At 36.0% G+C, this 20,947-nt stretch overlaps 3 protein-coding genes across 3 annotated transcripts; 2 read left to right on the forward strand and 1 right to left on the reverse strand.

Annotated features, from left to right (window-relative positions):
* The first annotated feature begins 1,516 nt into the window (after positions 1-1,516).
* Positions 1,517-3,549, forward strand: LOC124436092. Its single transcript, XM_046986020.1, has 3 exons — positions 1,517-2,517; positions 2,657-3,110; positions 3,512-3,549. The coding sequence occupies exons 1-3, from the start codon at positions 1,705-1,707 to the stop codon at positions 3,547-3,549; spliced, it is 1,305 nt and encodes a 434-aa protein (XP_046841976.1). The 5' UTR covers positions 1,517-1,704.
* Positions 3,550-5,794: 2,245 nt separating this feature from the next.
* LOC124437027 lies at positions 5,795-8,570 on the forward strand. Its single transcript, XM_046987037.1, has one exon. The coding sequence runs from the start codon at positions 5,921-5,923 to the stop codon at positions 7,622-7,624; it is 1,704 nt and encodes a 567-aa protein (XP_046842993.1). The 5' UTR covers positions 5,795-5,920; the 3' UTR covers positions 7,625-8,570.
* A 454-nt stretch (positions 8,571-9,024) lies between these two features.
* On the reverse strand, positions 9,025-20,303 carry LOC124436093 (tyrosine aminotransferase-like). The gene is made up of 8 exons (XM_046986021.1): positions 20,241-20,303; positions 19,995-20,103; positions 12,323-12,427; positions 11,436-11,503; positions 10,596-10,754; positions 10,251-10,389; positions 10,112-10,164; positions 9,025-9,126 (listed from the first exon to the last, which is right to left on the reverse strand). The coding sequence occupies exons 1-8, from the start codon at positions 20,301-20,303 to the stop codon at positions 9,040-9,042; spliced, it is 783 nt and encodes a 260-aa protein (XP_046841977.1). The 3' UTR covers positions 9,025-9,039.
* Between the last annotated feature and the right edge of the window lie 644 nt (positions 20,304-20,947).

The following is a 20,947-nucleotide window of genomic DNA, read 5'->3' on the forward strand; positions in this document are numbered from 1 at the left end:
GTTTACTTGGTTGCTTCAATTCTCTTGTTCCTCGCAGGAACAATGTGGCAATGTTTATAAGTATACGCATATTTTGTACATATAAAGCGACAACTATCATGTATAAAACATTGATGATGAAACCTACATGTTTAACAAAAAATTTCAAAGGTGACTGCAATTTGTTTTAACAAATGCCAGAGATATAATTTGATAGTTTACGACAAATGTAAAGTTAACTCCAGGAGTCATTCAGTAAAATTTTTACACATATACAGTATACTTCAACTTTGTTTGGAAAATTATTGTAATACAAATTCCTCTGCTGCAACTTGAATAACAATAGACTTTTGCATGTGAGTTGATTTCATTGCGGCGAATCGCGCATAGCTTAAGACTGCGTTTACACTATACCGCATTCCCTCATCACGACATCTTCATTTTCTTTAAAGGGGTAACTGTACAGACTAAAAGATGATAGATTTAGTCTATTTGACTGTGTTTCTGACGTCGAACAATTTCACTGCCTTTTAATAAAAAGAATATTCAACCTGCTACGATACCAATCCGGTATAGTGTAAACGGGGCCTAAATTTCTACGTCTCCTCAGCTGAGCAAACTGCATCCTGACAAAAGTTCGGTAGAAAATAGACACAGTTCTACTCTATTTCAATGTAGCTATTGGGTAAAGTAAGGATGAAAGAGACAGTTGAGAAATTTTGGGGTATTAGCTTTTTGAATCACATCACTAACGGATTTTGAAAAAATTACCGACTAATCAATTGATAAGTTTGATGAAAAAAAATTAAAACCAGTATTTACTTAAATCATTCTATTGTCAACACCTTGTATTGTTGTCAACTTGTCTTGTTTTTAACTTATATTGTTGTATTTCCTTGGCAACTGACAAACACCTGTCTTACAACGACCCCTTTTGTTGTAAGACAGGTTCTTAGAGGAGACCTAAATGCTATAAAACCTATTCATAACGTCACCCTATAGCGTATGCTTGCGTATACATACTTATATGAATGATTTTGACCAATCGCTGCCATATGCTGGTGCTATATGCGTCTTTGCAACAGGGAGGTTATTCACGAATCGACTTGTGGCATGTTATGTTTCTATCAAGCTTATATATAAGATTCATATAATAATTTGTAAGAACGAAGGATTGATGTCATTGTTAACACCAGTAAAAAAATATGCTCTGGTACAATGTTTATTGCTTTTTAAAAAAGTAATTTCAGCATTGAGAAAGTTCTCGTGAAAAGATATTAAAATATTTGAAATACCTCAATATGTGGGTAGCTTGAACGTAATGCGTCATTGAATCACACAAAATTTAATTGCTTATTGCGTACATTCAAAATAACTTTTATTTTTGCTTTATATCGTAACTAACCGCATAAAATGTCATAAATTACGGCATAATCCAAAAATTACTTTAATATCACTTTGCTATATATTTATTGCATAATGTCAGTAAGTTGAATACTTAACATACCTGTAATTTTAAGTACTGTGAAGTAATGGAAATTTCAATAGTATGGTTGTGTAAGTTTCATTATGATTGGTTCAAATTTTGTTCTAATAATGCATAAATTAAGAAGTATATTTATAATCATCAAAACAGACAGATTAAAGGCAAACTATTTTTGATTTTAACAATAAAGTAATCGAATCATCTGTATATATTCAAAATTTAAACATAATAACCGAAACATGATTGATGTTATTATACTTGAGGCACTTTCATTTCTTGGCGGAATTAAAATTTTAGACATATTTACAAGTGGCATTGCTGACTATTTATGGCGCCGGGAAGTCAAGAAATATTTAAAAGAAATAAAAGACAAATTAGATGGTCTTGCGCAGGTAGATCTTCTTTCGAGTATAGACTCTTTGGAAGAAGGAATTATTGAACTTTTTCGGTGGTTTGACAAAGTGACAAGTTTTGAATCGAGAGAACGTACAGAAGCAAATAATGACGACATTTCAACGGCAATGTCCAGTTCCATTGTGCGTAAAGCTTGGAGAGCAATGGAACAATTCATTCAAGAAAATGAAAATTTAGAGACTGGGTCAATTAACTTTGAAAATGCAAAGAAAGAATTTTACACATCCCGGTCAAAAGCAACGGATGCGTTCAACAACAAAAATTTAAGCTTTGAGAACAGATTATTGGCTGTAAAAGTGAAGATCGTTGCAAAAATTTTGGAGTGCCTTAATTGCCCAGAGGAAGCCATTGATTTCTGTACACAGTATATGAAAAAGCTACATCAACTGGAAGAAGTTCGTAAAAAGTTCTCACTTCACATCAAGGGTGGCTGGAAAGCAAAATTGAGCAATATAACAGACGACAGAATGAAAATTATAAAACCAGTGATGCTCCTCAACCGTCAATTGTATGACTTCATTGCGAGTATCAAAGACTATAATAGTCATGTATTGGGTTGGCCAACTATTGAACTTGGAGAAGGACAGTCGTTTAACCCCATATTGACTGGCGAAAGATCTCCACCACAAATTCTTGGGGTGAAGAGTTGATTGCATCTCCTAACGAATTCGACTTTGTACTATTACCGGACAATGTTTGAAACTTATTAACTGCTGGGATGTTAACTGTCGTGGTGACATCGTTTACGGTTCTCATAACAAAATTAGTCTTTACAAGCCAGATGATAAATTACAAAAGCGGGGTTTTAAACTTGATGAACTTCAATATGAATATCCAGATCATGACGAAACGTACATCAGTGCTTTATCAGTTGATCAAGAAGATAACGTGTACGTAATACGAATGGTTGTTTATTTTGATGAAGAAAGAGTTGATAAGTCTTTTCATATTTTTGATAAAGACCTATCCATGAAACATAAAGTGGACATTCAGCCTAGTCTGGACACTCGGGGTTGTATGTACCCTGACTATAGGGAACGTGTTAATCATTGTTTGAAAATCTTTCACAACAATGTTGTGCTGCTCGAAGTACTAAAGAAGCCTAATACTAGTAAGTCATGTGAAGTGGTTATTTATGACAAGAACGGAGTATTTCGCAAGCGGTTTATTCCACAATCTCATGTGAACGCAATGGCTATTTCTAACAAAAATGAAATCCTTCTCGCTGGAGGTAATATCATCTACTTTTACACAATAAAAGGCTCGTTGATTAAGACGGTAAGCCTATCAATGCATAATATTTTTGATATGGCATTTCATTTTGGTCAAGGCAGACTTCTTATTTTGAATTCGTTGAGTCGTGCTATCATTTTTGATCTTGACTCCAAGGATGAAAAGGAGCTAATGCAGTCAAATCCTAGTGGATATACTGTACTCAAAGGGCATCTTAGTGGACTTACTTTGTTGGCCCACGGGCCTGTGCTCTTCTATAAAGACAGCCATTTGTTTAGAGTTCTATTCATATAACTTTTAAAAATTATAACCTTCTTGCTTACTTTCGAATTTAGACTTAGACAATTAAAATGACAACCAATTTTTTGCACATTCTTTTAAACTTGAATTTATTTCAAGCTGAGAAGAAGACGTTCACGCAAAAGGCGGCCGTATAGAATCTCGTCCTAATAGACTTTTTCATACGAGCATCTGCATTGAAATTGGACTGCTCCCAAAATATTATACATGATTGTTTATTAAAAGTCAAACTCTAAACTCTTTCATAGTGTAAGCAACATATTTCTCTCGCATATATGAGTATATATTCATTAAAATCCCGTAAAAAGTGAGTAATCTAATCACCCTTGGAACAGGATTGTCTGGATGTAATTTTCTTGTTGTTTTTTTGTTTATATTTATACGTACAGATAATACGATATTGCAGTTGTAGAATGCTAAACATCAATAAAGATATAGCAAAATAACAGTGAAATAGTGTAATAATTGTAGAATAAGCGGCCCCGGAATCAGTTTACTTTACTTATAAAAATGACTTATTTAAATATAATCCTTGATTTTATTCAAAGCATAGCTAAGAGTTATACCACTGACCTGTATACTAATTACATGGACGGGAAATCAATAGATATTATAAATAATACTAGAGGTGAAAATATTGGGCGACGAAAAGTTGTGGGAGGGGAAAGAGGGAGTCTTGCTTCGTGAAGACTCTTAGTAAAGACAAAGAACCCAAAAATTATTTTGCCATCTTCTTTTGAGTTTCTCAGCTTCACTTTGGCAGATAACAATGACATCGGTCTGAATAATTCTTGATATCATACTCAACCTCATCCAATAATTGCGTATTATTCTGTCTCACGAAAACGTATAGTTCGTTTTAGTGCAACAGCCACTACCTGAAACCTTGCGTAACATAGCGAGGTAAACTGTTTTCTTAAAAGCTCATTTGATGATTGATTATGATTGGTTGATATATCGAAACTTTTATTTATAACGCATTAGACATGCAATGGTTTAGCAATCTGCGATGTTGTATACTCATTTAAGTGTCGATGCTGCTCTGCATCGTATGTGGGTCAAACCACGCGTCATTTACACACCAGAATATCGGAACACTTGGGAATCTCTCCCTAAACAGGGAAGCCATCCTTATGTCCACCACCATCTGCAGTTCTTTCTCATATAAGAAATACATCTCACCCTGCCGATTTTATTGATTTCTCAATTCTCTCTTCCTCCTCCGACAATTATGAACTTATGATTCATGAAAGCCTTCTTATATCCAAACTTAAACCCTCTCTTAACACCCAAGGCAACTCAATCCTCCTTCACCTTCTTTAATATACCGCCATTCTCACTTAATTCCGTCATCTAAACTTCCTACTCCTCTCACATGTAATTTAACACCCCATATTATATGCTTGTATTTAAAACCTCGTGTATATATATTAACTCATTAATCTGAAGATGTCTTAAGTTAAAGACGAAACGTAATTAATAAATCCTTCTCTATTTTATTATTGTGATGGCTTTTATAAAAGTATTATGTTGGGCTATTATGTTCATATTGAAAATTCGCTTTCCGCCTGGCAAATCTCTGGCCACGATTTTAAACCAGTATTTACTTAAATCACTCTATTGTCAACACCTTGTATTTTTGTCAACTTGCCTTGTTTTTAATATATATTGTTGTATTTGCTTGGGAACCAACAAACATCTGCCTTACAACGACCCCTTTTGTTTAAGACAGGTTTTTAGAGGAGACCTAAATGCTATAAAACCTATTCATAACGTCACCCTATAGCGTATGCTTGCGTATACATACTTATATGAATGATTTTGACCAATCGCTGCCATATGCTGGTGCTATATGCGTCTTTGCAACAGGGAGGTTATTCACGAATCGGCTTGTGGCATGTTATGTTTCTATCAAGCTTATATATAATATTCATATAATAATTTGTAAGAACGAAGGATTGATGTCATTGTTAACACCAGTAAAAACATATGCTCTGGTACAATGTTTATTGCTTTTAAAAAAGTAATTTCAGCATTGAGAAAGTTCTCGTGAAGAGATATTAAAATATTTGAAATACCTCAATATGTGGGTAGCTTGAACGTAATGCGTCATTGAATCACACAAAATTTAATTGCTTATTGCGTACATTCAAAATAACTTTTATTTTTGCTTTATATCGTAACTAACCGCATAAAATGTCATAAATTACGGCATAATCCAAAAATTACTTTAATATCACTTTGCTATATATTTATTGCATAATGTCAGTAAGTTGAATACCTAACATACCTGTAATTTTAAGTACTGTGAAGTAATGGAAATTTCAATAGTATGGTTGTGTAAGTTTCATTATGATTGGTTCAAATTTTGCTCTAATAATGCATAAATTAAGAAGTATATTTATAATCATCAAAACAGACAGATTAAAGACAAACTATTTTTGATTTTAACAATAAAGTAATCGAATCATCTGTATATATTCAAAATTTAAACATAATAACCGAAACATGATTGATGTTATTTTATTTGAGGCACTTTCATTTCTTGGCGGAATTAAAATTTTAGACATATTTACAAGTGGCATTGCTGACTATTTATGGCGCCGGGAAGTCAAGAAATATTTAAAAGAAATAAAAGACAAATTAGATGGTCTTGCGCAGGTAGATCTTCTTTCGAGTATAGACTCTTTGGAAGAAGGAATTATTGAACTTTTTCGGTGGTTTGACAAAGTGACAAGTTTTGAATCGAGAGAACGTACAGAAGCAAATAATGACGACATTTCAACGGCAATGTCCAGTTCCATTGTGCGTAAAGCTTGGAGAGCAATGGAACAATTCATTCAAGAAAATGAAAATTTAGAGACTGGGTCAATTAGCTTTGAAAATGCAAAGAAAGAATTTTACACATCCCGGTCAAAAGCAACGGATGCGTTCAACAACAAAAATTTAAGCTTTGAGAACAGATTATTGGCTGTAAAAGTTAAGATCGTTGCAAAAATTTTGGAGTGCCTTGATTGCCCAGAGGAAGCCATTGATTTCTGTACACAGTATATGAAAAAGCTACATCAACTGGAAGAAGTTCGTAAAAAGTTCTCACTTCACATCAAGGGTGGCTGGAAAGCAAAATTGAGCAATATAACAGACGACAGAATGAAAATTATAAAACCAGTGATGCTCCTCAACCGTCAATTGTATGACTTCATTGCGAGTATCAAAGACTATAATAGTCATGTATTGGGTTGGCCAACTATTGAACTTGGAGAAGGACAGTCGTTTAACCCCATATTGGACTGGCGAAAGATCTCCACCACAAATTCTTGGGGTGAAGAGTTGATTGCATCTCCTAACGAATTCGACTTTTGTACTATTACCGGACAATGTTTGAAACTTATTAACTGCTGGGATGTTAACTGTCGTGGTGACATCGTTTACGGTTCTCATAACAAAATTAGTCTTTACAAGCCAGATGATAAATTACAAAAGCGGGGTTTTAAACTTGATGAACTTCAATATGAATATCCAGATCATGACGAAACGTACATCAGTGCTTTATCAGTTGATCAAGAAGATAACGTGTACGTAATACGAATGGTTGCTTATTTTGATGAAGAAAGAGTTGATAAGTCTTTTCATATTTTTGATAAAGATTTATCCATGAAACATAAAGTGGACATTCAGCCAAGTCTGGACACTCGGGGCTGTATGTACCCTGACTATAGGGAACGTGTTAATCATTGTTTGAAAATCTTTCACAACAATGTTGTGCTGCTCGAAGTACTAAAGAAGCCTAATACTAGTAAGTCATGTGAAGTGGTTATTTATGACAAGAACGGAGTATTTCGCAAGCGGTTTATTCCACAATCTCATGTGAACGCAATGGCTATTTCTAACAAAAATGAAATCCTTCTCGCTGGAGGTAATATCATCTACTTTTACACAATAAAAGGCTCGTTGATTAAGACGGTAAGCCTATCAATGCATAATATTTTTGATATGGCATTTCATTTTGGTCAAGGCAAACTTCTTATTTTGAATTCGTTGAGTCGTGCTATCATTTTTGATACTGACTCCAAGGATGAAAAGGAGCTGATGCAGTCAAATCCTAGTGGATATACTGTACTCAAAGGGCATCCTAGTGGACTTACTTTGTTGGCCCACGGACCTGTGCTCTTCTATAAAGACAGCCATTTGTTTAGAGTTCTATTCATATAACTTTTAAAAATTATAACCTTTTTGCTTAATTTCGAATTTAGACTTAGACAATTAAAATGACAACCATTTTTTGGCACATTCTTTTAAACTTGAATTTATTTCAAGCTGAGAAGAAGACGTTCACGCAAAAGGCGGCCGTATAGAATCTCGTCCTAATAGACTTTTTCATACGAGCATCTGCATTGAAATTGGACTGCTCCCAAAATATTATACATGATTGTTTATTAAAAATCAAACTCTAAACTCTTTCATAGTGTAAGCAACATATTTCTCTCGCATATATGAGTATATATTCATTAAAATCCCGTAAAAAGTGAGTAATCTAATCACCCTTGGAACAGGATTGTCTGGATGAAATTTTCTTGTTGTTTTTTTTTCATATTTTATACGTACAGACAATACGATATTGCAGTTGTAGAATGCTAAACATCAATAAAGATAGAGCAAAATAACAGTGAAATAGTGTAATAATTGTAGAATAAGCGGCCCCGAAATCAGTTTACTTTATTTATAACAATGAGTTATTTAAATATAATCCTTGATTTTGTACCATCAGATAAGACTTTCCGCGCTTTGTTTTTATAGTATACATACCACCAAATTAGAAAAAAAATTAGTGCGCAGAGTTTATTTCAAGTAGGTATTAGGTGTCATCCATTGAAGACGGCTGATCATACTCCGTTGGCATTATACTATTATAAACTCTCAAACGAGAGAGAATCTATACAGATTTGAATGTTTTCTGAATACGTTGGTGAAATTTTTGATCTTGCAGACATTCGAACTGATCTTAATTGGTTTTATCATGTTGATGTACGATGCATGCATATTGTGTAGCAGGCAGAACTAATTTTAGCTACAGTGTGCAACTTAGTGTGAACAATTACATGTATATAATTATGCAACTTTTAAATAATCATTTTTTTCCAATCTTTGTTTCTAAAAACTATTATCCTAAATATTTCTTTAATTTTTATTCACCTTTTCCATATGCTGTGGAAAGAGTTTAAAACGAGTTGGAACAGAGGTCATGGGTTCGAATCCCGTTGAGTCACCTAAATTTTTCAGGTTCATGAAAAAATTGCTTTAATTGTCCAGCAAAGTGCGAAGATCATATCTTCATTTAATTTCAAATAACGCACTGCATATAACATTCTTTCATACTATATTGATTCTCACTACTTTGGGGCTCCGGAAGTAAATTTGCCCGGCTTCAACCACTAGTTATTAAATGTAAGCCGTTGCACTATCCAGTGTATTATGAGATCTGTACAAGCCATATATTCATACCTTAAAACCAAAGGAATCATTTCTGTCGTGAATTACAATCCATCCGATACGCCAGCCTGGCACCAAGACACACAACGTTTATATGGTTTACTCAAAATGACGTAATGCAATAGAAATGCGCATGCTCACCTTTTGGCGATGCCACCGACAACTAGAACAGGAACATTCTTTGTTAAACTCCCCATGCTGTGGAAAGGCTCTTTGGCGAATGTCTGCAGAAAATGAGAAAAAAAGTTAATTTAGTTCAAGCCTTTTTCAGTGTTGCCAAGCCTGATCACTTTCTCGGGCAGTACCAATAAAATTAAGAACCCAACCCCCTGCATATCCAACAACCGTGCCGAATGAGGCCAGTGAAGTCAATATTTATATAACTGGAATGATAACTCAAGCCAAAAATTGAAGCCAAGAAAATATTTGTTGTCATCATTCGTCATCACTCATGTTTCTCGCGTGTTTATAAACAATTTGTATTTTTTCGGATACTAGATCTTTAGTTTGATTATGATAGCTGATTTCATTTTACTAGTCTCTTTTATCTTCTACGTCAGTTTTATCTTCACAAAGAAAACCTTTTGAATTATATTTATTTCAATTCTACATCATCCTCAGTGAAAAAATATTATTATGTTTTTCAAATAAACTAAAAGGATTTGATATGAATTTTTATTCAACAAAATTTACATATAGAATGAAAACATCTTTAATATAGGTACTATATATTTTTGTCATACACAGTCGATCGGCTCTTAAGGTGAGGTTTTCCTTTAAAACATATCAAAGTCTTTAAGGATATTTAATTATTTATATCGAGATGACAACCATTTAGTATTTCAAGCACTATCAAAATCGATGAAAATGACAATCACTTTGTAAAAAGTAAAAATGCGAGTTATAGACTCAATATTTTTTATGAAACTGGATATTCAAGTTTTTTTTTCTTCGTAAAAACAGATCTTTAAATCCTCTGAAATGACAAAAAAAGACAAATACTGTCTGACACCGTTTGAAAATTTACCATCCGATGTAAGAAAAAATTTTTTATTGTATTGTCTTTTTACCATACCGTGTATTTTTCAGTTGGCTTTTCTTCGTTACATGTTGTAAGATACAACGAACTCACTGTAGTAAACTTGGTTAAATCTAGGGCATGGAGAAATTCAAAAGTCATCACGTGACATGCAATTAACGAACACTTACGACATGCGCGTAAACTTCATCACAGAGAACTGGGACGCGGTATTTTTCAGCAACTGTAAGAGAATAAGACCAATATGAATGCAAAAAGTTTGTTGGTTAAATCGGTGGAAAAAACTTGTACATGTCTTAAGATATTTACTGTTTAAAATTTCTTCCAAATGTTCTCTTTTGTACACAGAAACACAGGGATTTGATGGGTTGACAACGACAATAAGCTTTGTTCTCTCGTTAATAAGTGAAGCCATATCGTCCAAGTCGACTTCCCAACCATTTTCAGGCTGAAAATTATAAATAATCATTATTCATTTGAACATAAAGTCCAAATCAACACTCAATGTTAGTTTGTAGGGAATCTTTTGATCACCATTATCATGATTATTAGAACAGTCTTTAATCTTCATTATCATAGTTAGAACTTAATTTTAACAGTCTTTAATCTTAACAGGTAACGTAAACTCAAGATCTTTAACTTGTACAAATTTACAATGAGTTTATAAAATCGTGTCTTAATCTTCCGCGATCCACAGGTGCATTTGTAAAGAGAGAAACCAGGTTTTGGAATTAAGATGTTATCACCACGATCAACCAGGGCGTTCAATGCTATCTCGATTGCTCCAGAGCAACCGCTGGCCAACACAACATCCTGTAAAGTAAGCAACATAAACATAGAAGTATGGGCGTTTTCATAGAATTTTTCATGTTAAAGGCCCGACTCTCTCATTTCTGTCAAAATCAGGTAGAGCTGCTTTCTAAGATCTCCTCCCCTTGATAGACATAGTACATTTTATGTAGGTGCATACATTACTTGCATTCACCCCTCAGTAATTTAAATGGTGAGAATGAAATACTTAAATCTTAAATGTACTGAGCTTAACCCTAACTTTGTTCCTTATTGAAAACTTATTGAGAGGAGGGGGGAGTGGGGTGGTGAGAGAAGTGTATTCAACAAAGATGCTATAACCCTGTGTAAATTAAAAATCGTGGCTTAAGAATATTACTCTCTACAAATGATATAACGAGATGAAACGCAAGAAAACAGCCACATTTTGGTTAACCATTGTCAATGAGATTTATTTTAAAGAAATATAAAATGGAAGGCCAAAACTTGGTGGAGGGGTAAAAAACGGGGAGAGGATGAAAAGATTTTTCTGCCTTCATAAGAAGGAGTCCTTTATGTTAAAGTAGACATCAATAAAGCTGCTTGAACTAAAATTAGAGACGATGGCTTTAAAAAAACGAGCATGTTAACATGAATTTCTCCCAAGTACTCTATCAATATCACTATCAACAATTGTCCCTATAGTTATGGAGCAGGAATATGTACCTCAGCATCCACGATGTATTCAGGTGTTGGACTGTATTTTGCAACGGCATTTTGTGCCTCTTTGCATTCTACAAAAACAAATACAGATGATTGTAAATGACTGGAATAGTGGAACACACACAGTGTGTATCAAAACAACAGCAATCCTTTCATTTGTGAAGCAAACACTGACAATTATCATACCATTCTTTCCACACTCCTCAAATCATAATACAAATTCTAAATTTGTACGTCATGTAAGCTAGAACAAAATTCCACTTTACGTGGTACTATCAATCAATTCCATTACGAATGGTTCATGTAGCCCCAGAGCAACGAATATTTATCATGTTTGGTTACAGTAAGGGAACTTACACTGTTTATTAGTAGACTGTATTGAAAAAGTCTTTGAAGACTACACAAATTTCAGCTACTGTCCAATGCAAAACCCGAACACGAAACTCCTTTAAATTGTGTTCAGCCTCCTAGGGGATAATTTACTGCTGAATAGTGCAAGTTGTAAACATCTTGTGATTTTGAATTCATTCCAAAGTCATCGTCAAAAAATTGGACTATTTTGTGATGTCTAAATGTTGAAGAATTTTATACACCCTTTGTATTACAAAGAGAATCAATCTTTTTGAAAAAGTGTTCTTTAACTGGACTTATTTGTTCCAAAAGGTTAAAATAAAGTCTAACTATTGTTATCATTGTAAAAAAAGAATTGGCAAGAACTATTTTGCACCATTATTTTGCTAGAAGATTCTGCTTACAATCCAGTTTCATTAAATGATATTTGTGAAGATCGATTCCGGGGGAGTGATGCACTATTATTTTGAAGATAAATTTCCCAGGGGGGTTAGGGTCCAGGGGTGATTGAAGCACTCAAAGCAATTGATGTAACTAACCATGAGCTGGCTTGTAGCAGTTGTCCTTTCCTGACTTTATTGCGTCACAGAGCGCCCGAACACATTCCTCACTTGGTGGTAGGTTGCCAAAAACTGTGGGATCACCTGGAATATAAAAAATATTCTCAATGATAAATCAGTCATGCAAGGTTTTTGGAAGATTATCTTGAAACAATTTGACTCCAAAGGGGGTTGCGCCGAACCCAGATAATGCTATTGAAACTTCGTCATCTTTGAATTAACTTTCCAGATTAAATATTAGTTTTTCTTTCAAAAGGTGTATGGAAACTTTGGAAAAAAATACAGTCCATTAGATACCGTCATCCAAAGACCTAGCTGTCGCACGGAGATTTAGAAACATAACTTTCTGTTCGACCGACGATCGAGCAGAGAACGGTTTAGCTAATAAGCTATTTACTAAATCAACATCAGTTGAGCAAATCGCAGTCGCACTTGGAGCCATTGTGTCATACGCAAATACAAAATAATAATTTGAGAGCAAACACAATAGAAAATTAATGCCAACAATGATCTCGTAATTTGATAATCACTAACCACTGTACTTGTATTTAAAGCTAGAATAATTACAGCCTCCGCCAATTTAAAATAGCGGGAGTTCGACCATAGTTCGACTCATTGAGTTCTATAATAACTGAAGGGATTCAATTTACCACGGGTGGAGAGGGAGGCTGAGCCTGCAGGCATTCACCAGTTAGAATAGTAGATTTAAAACACATACAGCAAAAGAACAATAATTAAATATTAATACTCTCTTTGATTAAGGCTAATTTATGCTTCTTACGACATGTGTCACGCGACACTCAGGCTTGTGCAATCTATGGGCACGCGCCATCCGACAATCAAATAAAGCATTTATAGTAAACGCGACAGCCCATGCAACAACCGCGCAAAATCTGCATACAAATTTAAAATTATGTTGACATTTACATCAAGTAGTGCATTGGCAGCATTCTTAATATTCTTTGTGAATCAAATGAATACATTTCTGCTAAAATGTAAGACGAGGAAGAGGTCGAACTTGAGGAAGAAATAATATTGCTGTTGTTGCAACGAAAAAGGAAGCGACATCGTAAAAGAAGATGGTGTGTCCGTCCACTTCATCAGTCAAGAAAAAGTGAGGGAGAGTTTGTGTTGGTTCCACAAATGCGTGCTATTGATGAAGAAATGCATTTCAAATATTTCCGCCTTGTTGAGCTTGCTTACAAAATCAGCCTTTTACTAACCATGCCGGAACTCACTCTAGTCCTTTTATACTGAAGGAGAGACTTGCAGTGACTCTCAAAATTTTGGCGTGTGGTGGATCACAGCAAAGTATTGCAGCCAGCTACCACCTTGGAGCAACGACTGTTTCATGCATTGTTTCCGAAGTATGCAAAGCAATTTGGAATGCATTGAACAGAGAGTTTGTAGGTTGCCCTTCTGGGACCTTGTGGAATGAGATTGCCGTGATTTCTAGAGGTTATGGAACTTTCATAACTGCTTAGCATTGACGGAAAACATGTAGTTATCAGAGCACCCCAGGTGTGTTTAAAGAAAGTCAATTTGGGGACAACCTGCTACATGGGAGATTACAATTGCCATCGCCCCAAGTGTTACCAAACAGCAATATACCTGTTCCTCATGTCTTTGTTGCAGATGGCGCTTTTCCGCTCCATGTTAACATGATGCGACAATATCCAGGTAGGCTTGCACAACAGATACATCAATCACATTTAATTACTTAGTCTACCATTTCTTTATTGTTTGAAAAAAGATGCCACAAACAGACACTGCAAATGCTTCCACCTAGCATTTATGATTTTTCTTGTTAGGCTCTAACCTCACTGAATCAGAGAGAGTTTAAAACTACAGGCACTCCAGAGCAAGAAGAGTTATAGAGAACGCATTTGGAATCTTATCTGCTACATGGAGGATTCTTGGACGACCAATGGAATTTCATCCAAAAAAGGTAGTTGATATTGTGAAAGCATGTGTTGCTCTTCACAACTTCCTCAACAAAACAGATGCCACAAATGCTTCCGCTTATTGATATATTCCATCGAACTTCACTGATACAACCACTGCTTTGCATGCCACACAAAAAGGAGAATGGAGGAAAGTTGTTGCACACGATATTAACTTACTAGATATGAGGCAGCTGTCCAATGCAAGGTTACCTCTGACAAGGGAAAATTCAAGTCAGTCTCACGATGTTTGATAAAGCTAGACAACCACGACAGGCTAATGACAATAGCAGGTATAATTTTCCCGCCAGGATTACCACTCTTCGATTTCAAACGCTTTTTGGCTTTCTTAAATCGGTCCCGTATTTTCTTCCATTTTTGTCTGCAAACAGCATCATTTGTTTCGAGCTTTTCGGCGATTTCCTTCTCTGAATTCGTAGTTTCTTGTAGGTCTTTATAATCCCTTCTAGACGAGTCATATATATGAGGGTATTTCCTAACTTCTTCTGCTAATCTTTCTTCGAATCCATCCATGATTTAATATTTTTCCATATTGTTGCTAATGAGGTGCCAGGCGGGAAACGGATTCTCAATATAAATATTAGAGCCCAACAAATAATTTTAAACATAGTCATAAACAATTTGATTTTATGAAATTTATTGAAAGAGTGACGTTTCGTCTTTTCTCAAGATATCTTCAGACTAATTAGGAAGTTAACATAAATATAGATATATATATATAGAGCTATTTACATAGTTTGAGGTATCAGGTTACTGTGAATGTGTAAGTGTGATGTGATGTATTGTTAGGGTGAGGTGTTGAGACTAGAAAAGCTTAAGAAGAATGGAGCTGCCTTGTGTGTTAAGTGAAGGTTTTAGTTTGGAGATGAAGAGGCTTTCGTGGATCATGAGGTCGAATGTGTCGGAGCAGGATGAGATGATTTTAAAATCGTCTGGCGAAGCAAGGTGGTTGGAGGAGTTACTATGAGAAAGAATACTTGACGTTTATGGGTTAGTATAGCGTTTTCCAGTCAAAAGAGAGATACCCAAGTGTTCCGCGATTCTGGTGTGTAAGTGGCGTGTGGTTTGACCCACATACGACGCGGAACAGCATCGACACGTGTATAAATAAACAACACCAGATCTCAGAGACTTGGGAATTTTATTCTTAACGAGAAAAAATGAAGAGATTCGTGTGTGGGTACGAAAGACGAATCTGAGATTGAGATGAGGGAAAGCAGCGTTGTAGAGATGATTGATTTGTGTGCGGATTTGTAACGAGTGACAGCCGGTAAATGGGAGACAAAAATGCACTACTTTCTTTGGGACACTAAGGAGAGGTGGTTTCTTTTCGAATTTTGTGTCAAGGAAACGACGGACAATGTGGTCGAACATATTAGTTAGATAGCAATTGAAATTGAGTAGTTTTCTGGTTGTTTCAATTTGGGCATGAAGAGTCTCATAACTAGAGCAGAGTTTGATAAAGCGGTGTAATAGGCCAGAGATTAAGTTGCGTTTGTAAGAAAGTGGGATAAAGCTGTGAAAGTTTCCATATTTGTGATAAACATATTCTGAGACAAACACAATTGACCAACCACGTGTGATTAACTAGCCAATTATCTTGCGCGACAATTCGACAAAATGTCTGCGACGTAAAGGCCGATTGATGCTGCGCGCGACGTGTCGCACAGTAGATCTTACGTCATTGCGACTAAAACGGAAGTATATCTTGATGGCGCGTTTGCTTGATGTCGCGTCGCGTGCATTCAAAAATTTTGTAACGTCGCAGACAAGTTGTCGCGTTCTCGCGCGTTGTGATTGGCTGAAAGGCTTCTTTCGGGGGGAAGTTCTTGAGTTGTTTGTCTGAATAATGAATATCCAATTACCAACACAAGACGATAGCAGCAATGGAAGGGTTCGAAGAAAAATTAGCGGAAGTCCGAAAATATGGTCATCTTTACGATTCTTGAGACGAGATTATAAAGATACTGAGAAAACCAATAATTCATGGAATGAAATAGCGAGAAACCTTAACACAAATAAACAAATTTGTCGACAGAAATGGAAAAATTTGAGAGATCGTTACACCAAAGCCAAGAAACGAATGAAGTCTAGAAGTGGAGATGCTGGTGACAAATCTATCCCACCGATATTCCTCAGTCTGTCTTGGTTGTCTGATCATATAAAGCATAGGGACGCTGAAACTAATTTTCGGGAGGTAGTTATAATCACTATTAAAAAAATTGATACAATTGGGACAGGCTGACTGATTGATTAGATTATTATGTTACATCTGTTGTTGTTGTTGTGATTGTAGGAGAACACTGAAGAACCTATAACAACATCAGAATCCCTTCCACTAGGAGAAAATTTTGTTTCGATAAATATGGAGGAGTTTGACCTAGCCGCATGGTCTCCCTCAACAAGTAGAAGCGATTCAAATGTCAGTGAAAATTCGTGTACAACACCTACATTACCTACAACACCTACCACACCAGTAAGTAGTGACCCATTTGCCCTTTCCACAATTGCTTTGAGTAGAGCTGTGGTAAACCCGACCAAGGGCTGTAGAAAGAGATCTGCACATTTAGAGACAGCAGTTTGTGAAAGACTTGATTCTTTGAAAAAGATTGGAGAAGAAAGAGAAACAAAACATGAAAATTAATGAAGAAAGTCGCTTTTCAGATACTGTGGCTGAAGCCTTCTCTCCGAAAGCTTCCAGGCAAGTTGAAATCTGAAGCTAAATTTTCCATTCATAAAATAGTGTTTGAAATGGAACACAAACTTTATGAAAACAATGTAGACCAATAACTTTCTATATTTTATAAGAAACAATCTATTATTTCATACAATTAAATATTAGTTAAGAAAACCTCGTTGTATTACATGATCTTGCCATGGTAGCTTTCCCAGAGGAGACATAAAAAATGATTTAAAGCCATTTCTGGTTGCTGTAGCAGCTCTAGAAGCACGAGCACTTGAAAGTCTTTTAATCTTCTCAAAAATGTTTTGTGAACTCACAACATGTCTCCACTCTCCAGGGAGGACTTCGTGAGATGCAGTGGTTGAATCACTGAAATTGGGAGGGGAATATCTAGTGCTAGGTATATTAGCAGCATCAGTAAATAACACGAAATTGTGAAGTGCAACACATGCCTTCACAATTTGAACAGCTTTCTCAGGGTAAAATTCCATTGGTTTTCCAAGAATTCGCCATCTAGCAGTCATGATACCCAAGGCATTTTCAATTACCCTTCTAGCTCGGGAATGGCGGTAGTTATAAATTTTCTTGGGATTGTCAAGGTTATTACCTTAAGAGTAAATAGAACAAAAATGGCATTAAGATCAACTGTTTTAGCAATTTACTGAGGCTTGGGAAACTCTACCAACAAGCAGCCAGGAAATTTTTTTGATCGCAAATTCTTGTGGGGAATGAAAAAACATTTTGAATGAGTCTTACAGAGACATAAATTGAATAAATTTATTTCATTTCTGAAGTCACAAACAGTTAATATAAATTTTCAAAAATATATGAAATAACAATTTTTTGAATAAACATAAGAAAATTATTTTCATTGAAAAAGGAAAAAATATATAAAAGTGCATGGAGTTAACAAAAGAAAATGTACCTGGGTAAGGTCTCATCATATTAACATGAAGAGGAAAAGCAGCATCACCAACAAATACATAAGGTAATGTAAGTTTACTACCAGGTAAATCCTCTGACAAGGGCAGACCAATTTGTCCATTTAATAGCTGCTCCCCAAATTTGCTTTTGGAAACCCCCATCACTTTGCCTTCCATATGCACCTACATCTACCATTAGAAAGCGATAGCAAGCATCACATACAGCCATTAGTACAAGAGAATGAGTTCCTTTATAATTAAAGTAATCACTTCCAGAAAGAGGAGGTGCTTTGAGTTGCACATGCTTTCCATCTATAGAGCCCAGACAATTTGGGAAGTTCCAAAGCCTACAAAACTCACGCGAAATTTCTGCCCATTGTGAACCAGAAGGAAAGGCAACAAACTATTCATTAAATGCCAACCAGATAGCTACACACACCTCCAACAAAATTAGGGAAACTGTGGTTGATCCTAATCGGTAACTTGAAGCCACAGTTTGTTGTGAGGCGCCAGACGATAGAATTCTTAACGTAACTGCTAGCCTTTCTTTTACACTAACAGGACTTAAATTCGTAGATGCGTGCTTTACATGAGGCAGAATTCGATGTGCCAAGTCGTCGAAACGGGAAGAAGACATACGAAAATACTTAAAATATATTTCTTGGTCTATGCCTCTCATTTGTTGAACAAGAACGTATTCACCGTCACTTTTTCTAGAAGCGTGAAGTGGTCGAACTGACCATCTTCTTCGTTTTCGTTTTTTCTGTTGTAGCAACAAAAGTAAATAGCACAACATTACCTCCTCCTCCAGATCGAGAAGGTCATCCATTCCTCCTCGAACTCGAGTTGCCATGTTTGATCGTGAGAATACCTCATTACTTCATGTTATCCGATTTTGTTGAATACGCGTCGGTAAGCGCGTTAACTATAAACACAGCTTATAGCTGTCTCGCACCTGTCTCGCGCAAATCGAAAATACGCGCGACGCTTGTCGCGCGCAGCATAAATCGGTCTTGAGCGTGGCGTTGAGTAAAAATGGCGAGGCATTTAATCCAAACAATACTCTGCAAAACCTGTAAACAACATCCTCTAAATTAGCATTACTTGCATCTCTAACCCACAGAAATCTTAAATACTCCCTGTCTTCTTTGTCTACTTCTACGTTCAAAAATGCTTTCTCTATGTCTCCTACCAAGGCCACTCTGTTCTCGCTAAATCTAATTAATATATCAAACAACAACGGTGTTAATGATGGTCCTACATGAAGACAGTCATTCAAAGAAGTCACTTTCTTACCCTCCTTTGATGATGCATCATACACTATTCTTAGATTAGTTGTTTTGGCTTCTTTACGTATAACCGCTTGATGGGGGACGATAATGAACATTCATCCCCGGTTCTGACTCGTCAACCCTTTCAATGACTCCCATTTTTAGTTGATCCCTGATAATTTTATCATATTCCTTTAACAAATCAGGCTCATTTGACAAACGCTTAATTTGCCCTTTCATGCGTGCTAAACTATTGGCATAGTTACTTGGTAAATGCCCATGGCCCTGCTTCCACGGCAATTTAACAGAGTACTTATGCCCATTAAACCATTAAACTAAATTTTATCTAACAAGGCTTCGTGCACATCGTCAGTTTCCCTGACTCCAAGTGTTTCTAAATCCCACAACTTGTTCACCTGCCTGTTTATGCTGTTTTTCTGCGTTGCAGTCTGCGAAACTAAATTAACATGTGCATTTTTGATTTTCGAGCTCCCTTTCGGTGGACCGCTTGCCACCCATCCTAAACAAGTGTCAATCGCAACTGGCTCATCCTTTTTTCCCTAATTATTTATCCTTTCTGTAAAGCCCAAAGGTTATTTGCTCCTATCAAAACATCCACTTCCAACATCTCCTGCTTCAAACTTACATCTGGCAAAAACAAATTTTTCAAATGAGAATTCTGCTCATTAGCCACCTCAATATGCTCATTTTTTACCGTACAAATACGTGGAACTACTAATGCCTCTAAACGAATTTTGCAATTACTCCTAACTGGTGCGACCTCGCAATTGACGACCTCTGTCATCTTACCTTCATTTATTCCACCACCAAAAGTGTTGACCTCTAACCATTCCCGCCTTGCTACATTAAGCTTCCCATCTTGTTTTGCCCTGTTTGTCTCGAAAGACTTCTGACTTCCCTAGTCATAAAGCACTCGCACTCTCTTCCTATTCCGACCTACAAGAATTCCTTGCGCAGTCTGCAAGGCTACTCTAGTGTTTGTACTCACATGCACGTTACTCACATTTACCTGCTTTATTTTTTCTGCGCTATCACTCTGTTTGTCAGCCTTCTCTTCGTCCTTTTTTTCTTTGTCACATATAGACACATGATGACCATCCCCAGTTTATCAAGCACTGTATGAAAAGTTCATTCGCATCGCGCGAATTTCGCGATAATGATGTCGATTGCATCGACAATAGTAACGGTGTTACGTGCGTGGTCCCGAAAGAATAACTATTAATTTTGGTTCTATTTCCACACGCAACAAAGATAGTGTGAACCAGTTATATTTCTCAAACTATTTATTAATTAATGCGTAAATATTAAAGTAGATAAGTGTCTTAATAATAATATCAATAAGTATGAGTAAAACTTATCTCCTTTGTCTGAGTTATTATTCTTGAGCGTTCGTGAGTCCAACAATGACTCACAATAGTTTTCCAAAGAGATTAAAGGCACGGAAGCCAAATAATAGTTATGGCACAGAAGCCAAGATAGTTGTCTGGTAGATTGTAGCTTGTCAACCTACTTCGGTAGGTTTTGCCTCCTAAGTTTATCTCCTCGTAGGTTGTACTCGTAGGTTGTACTCAGTGGTCTAAACTACTGATATATATATAATATCCTAATTGGAAGTATTGTGGTTTTGTGACCTACATCCCATACGCAATACAGTATGTTACAGCAAGATATAGTTAACCACAATAACAACAAATGCGGTTGCGGTTCTAAAATATGTTTACGCATGTAAGCAAGCTCCTAGC

Source organism: Xenia sp. Carnegie-2017, unplaced genomic scaffold, assembly GCF_021976095.1.
Source record: "Xenia sp. Carnegie-2017 unplaced genomic scaffold, XeniaSp_v1 HiC_scaffold_16, whole genome shotgun sequence".
Taxonomy (NCBI): domain Eukaryota; kingdom Metazoa; phylum Cnidaria; class Anthozoa; order Malacalcyonacea; family Xeniidae; genus Xenia; species Xenia sp. Carnegie-2017.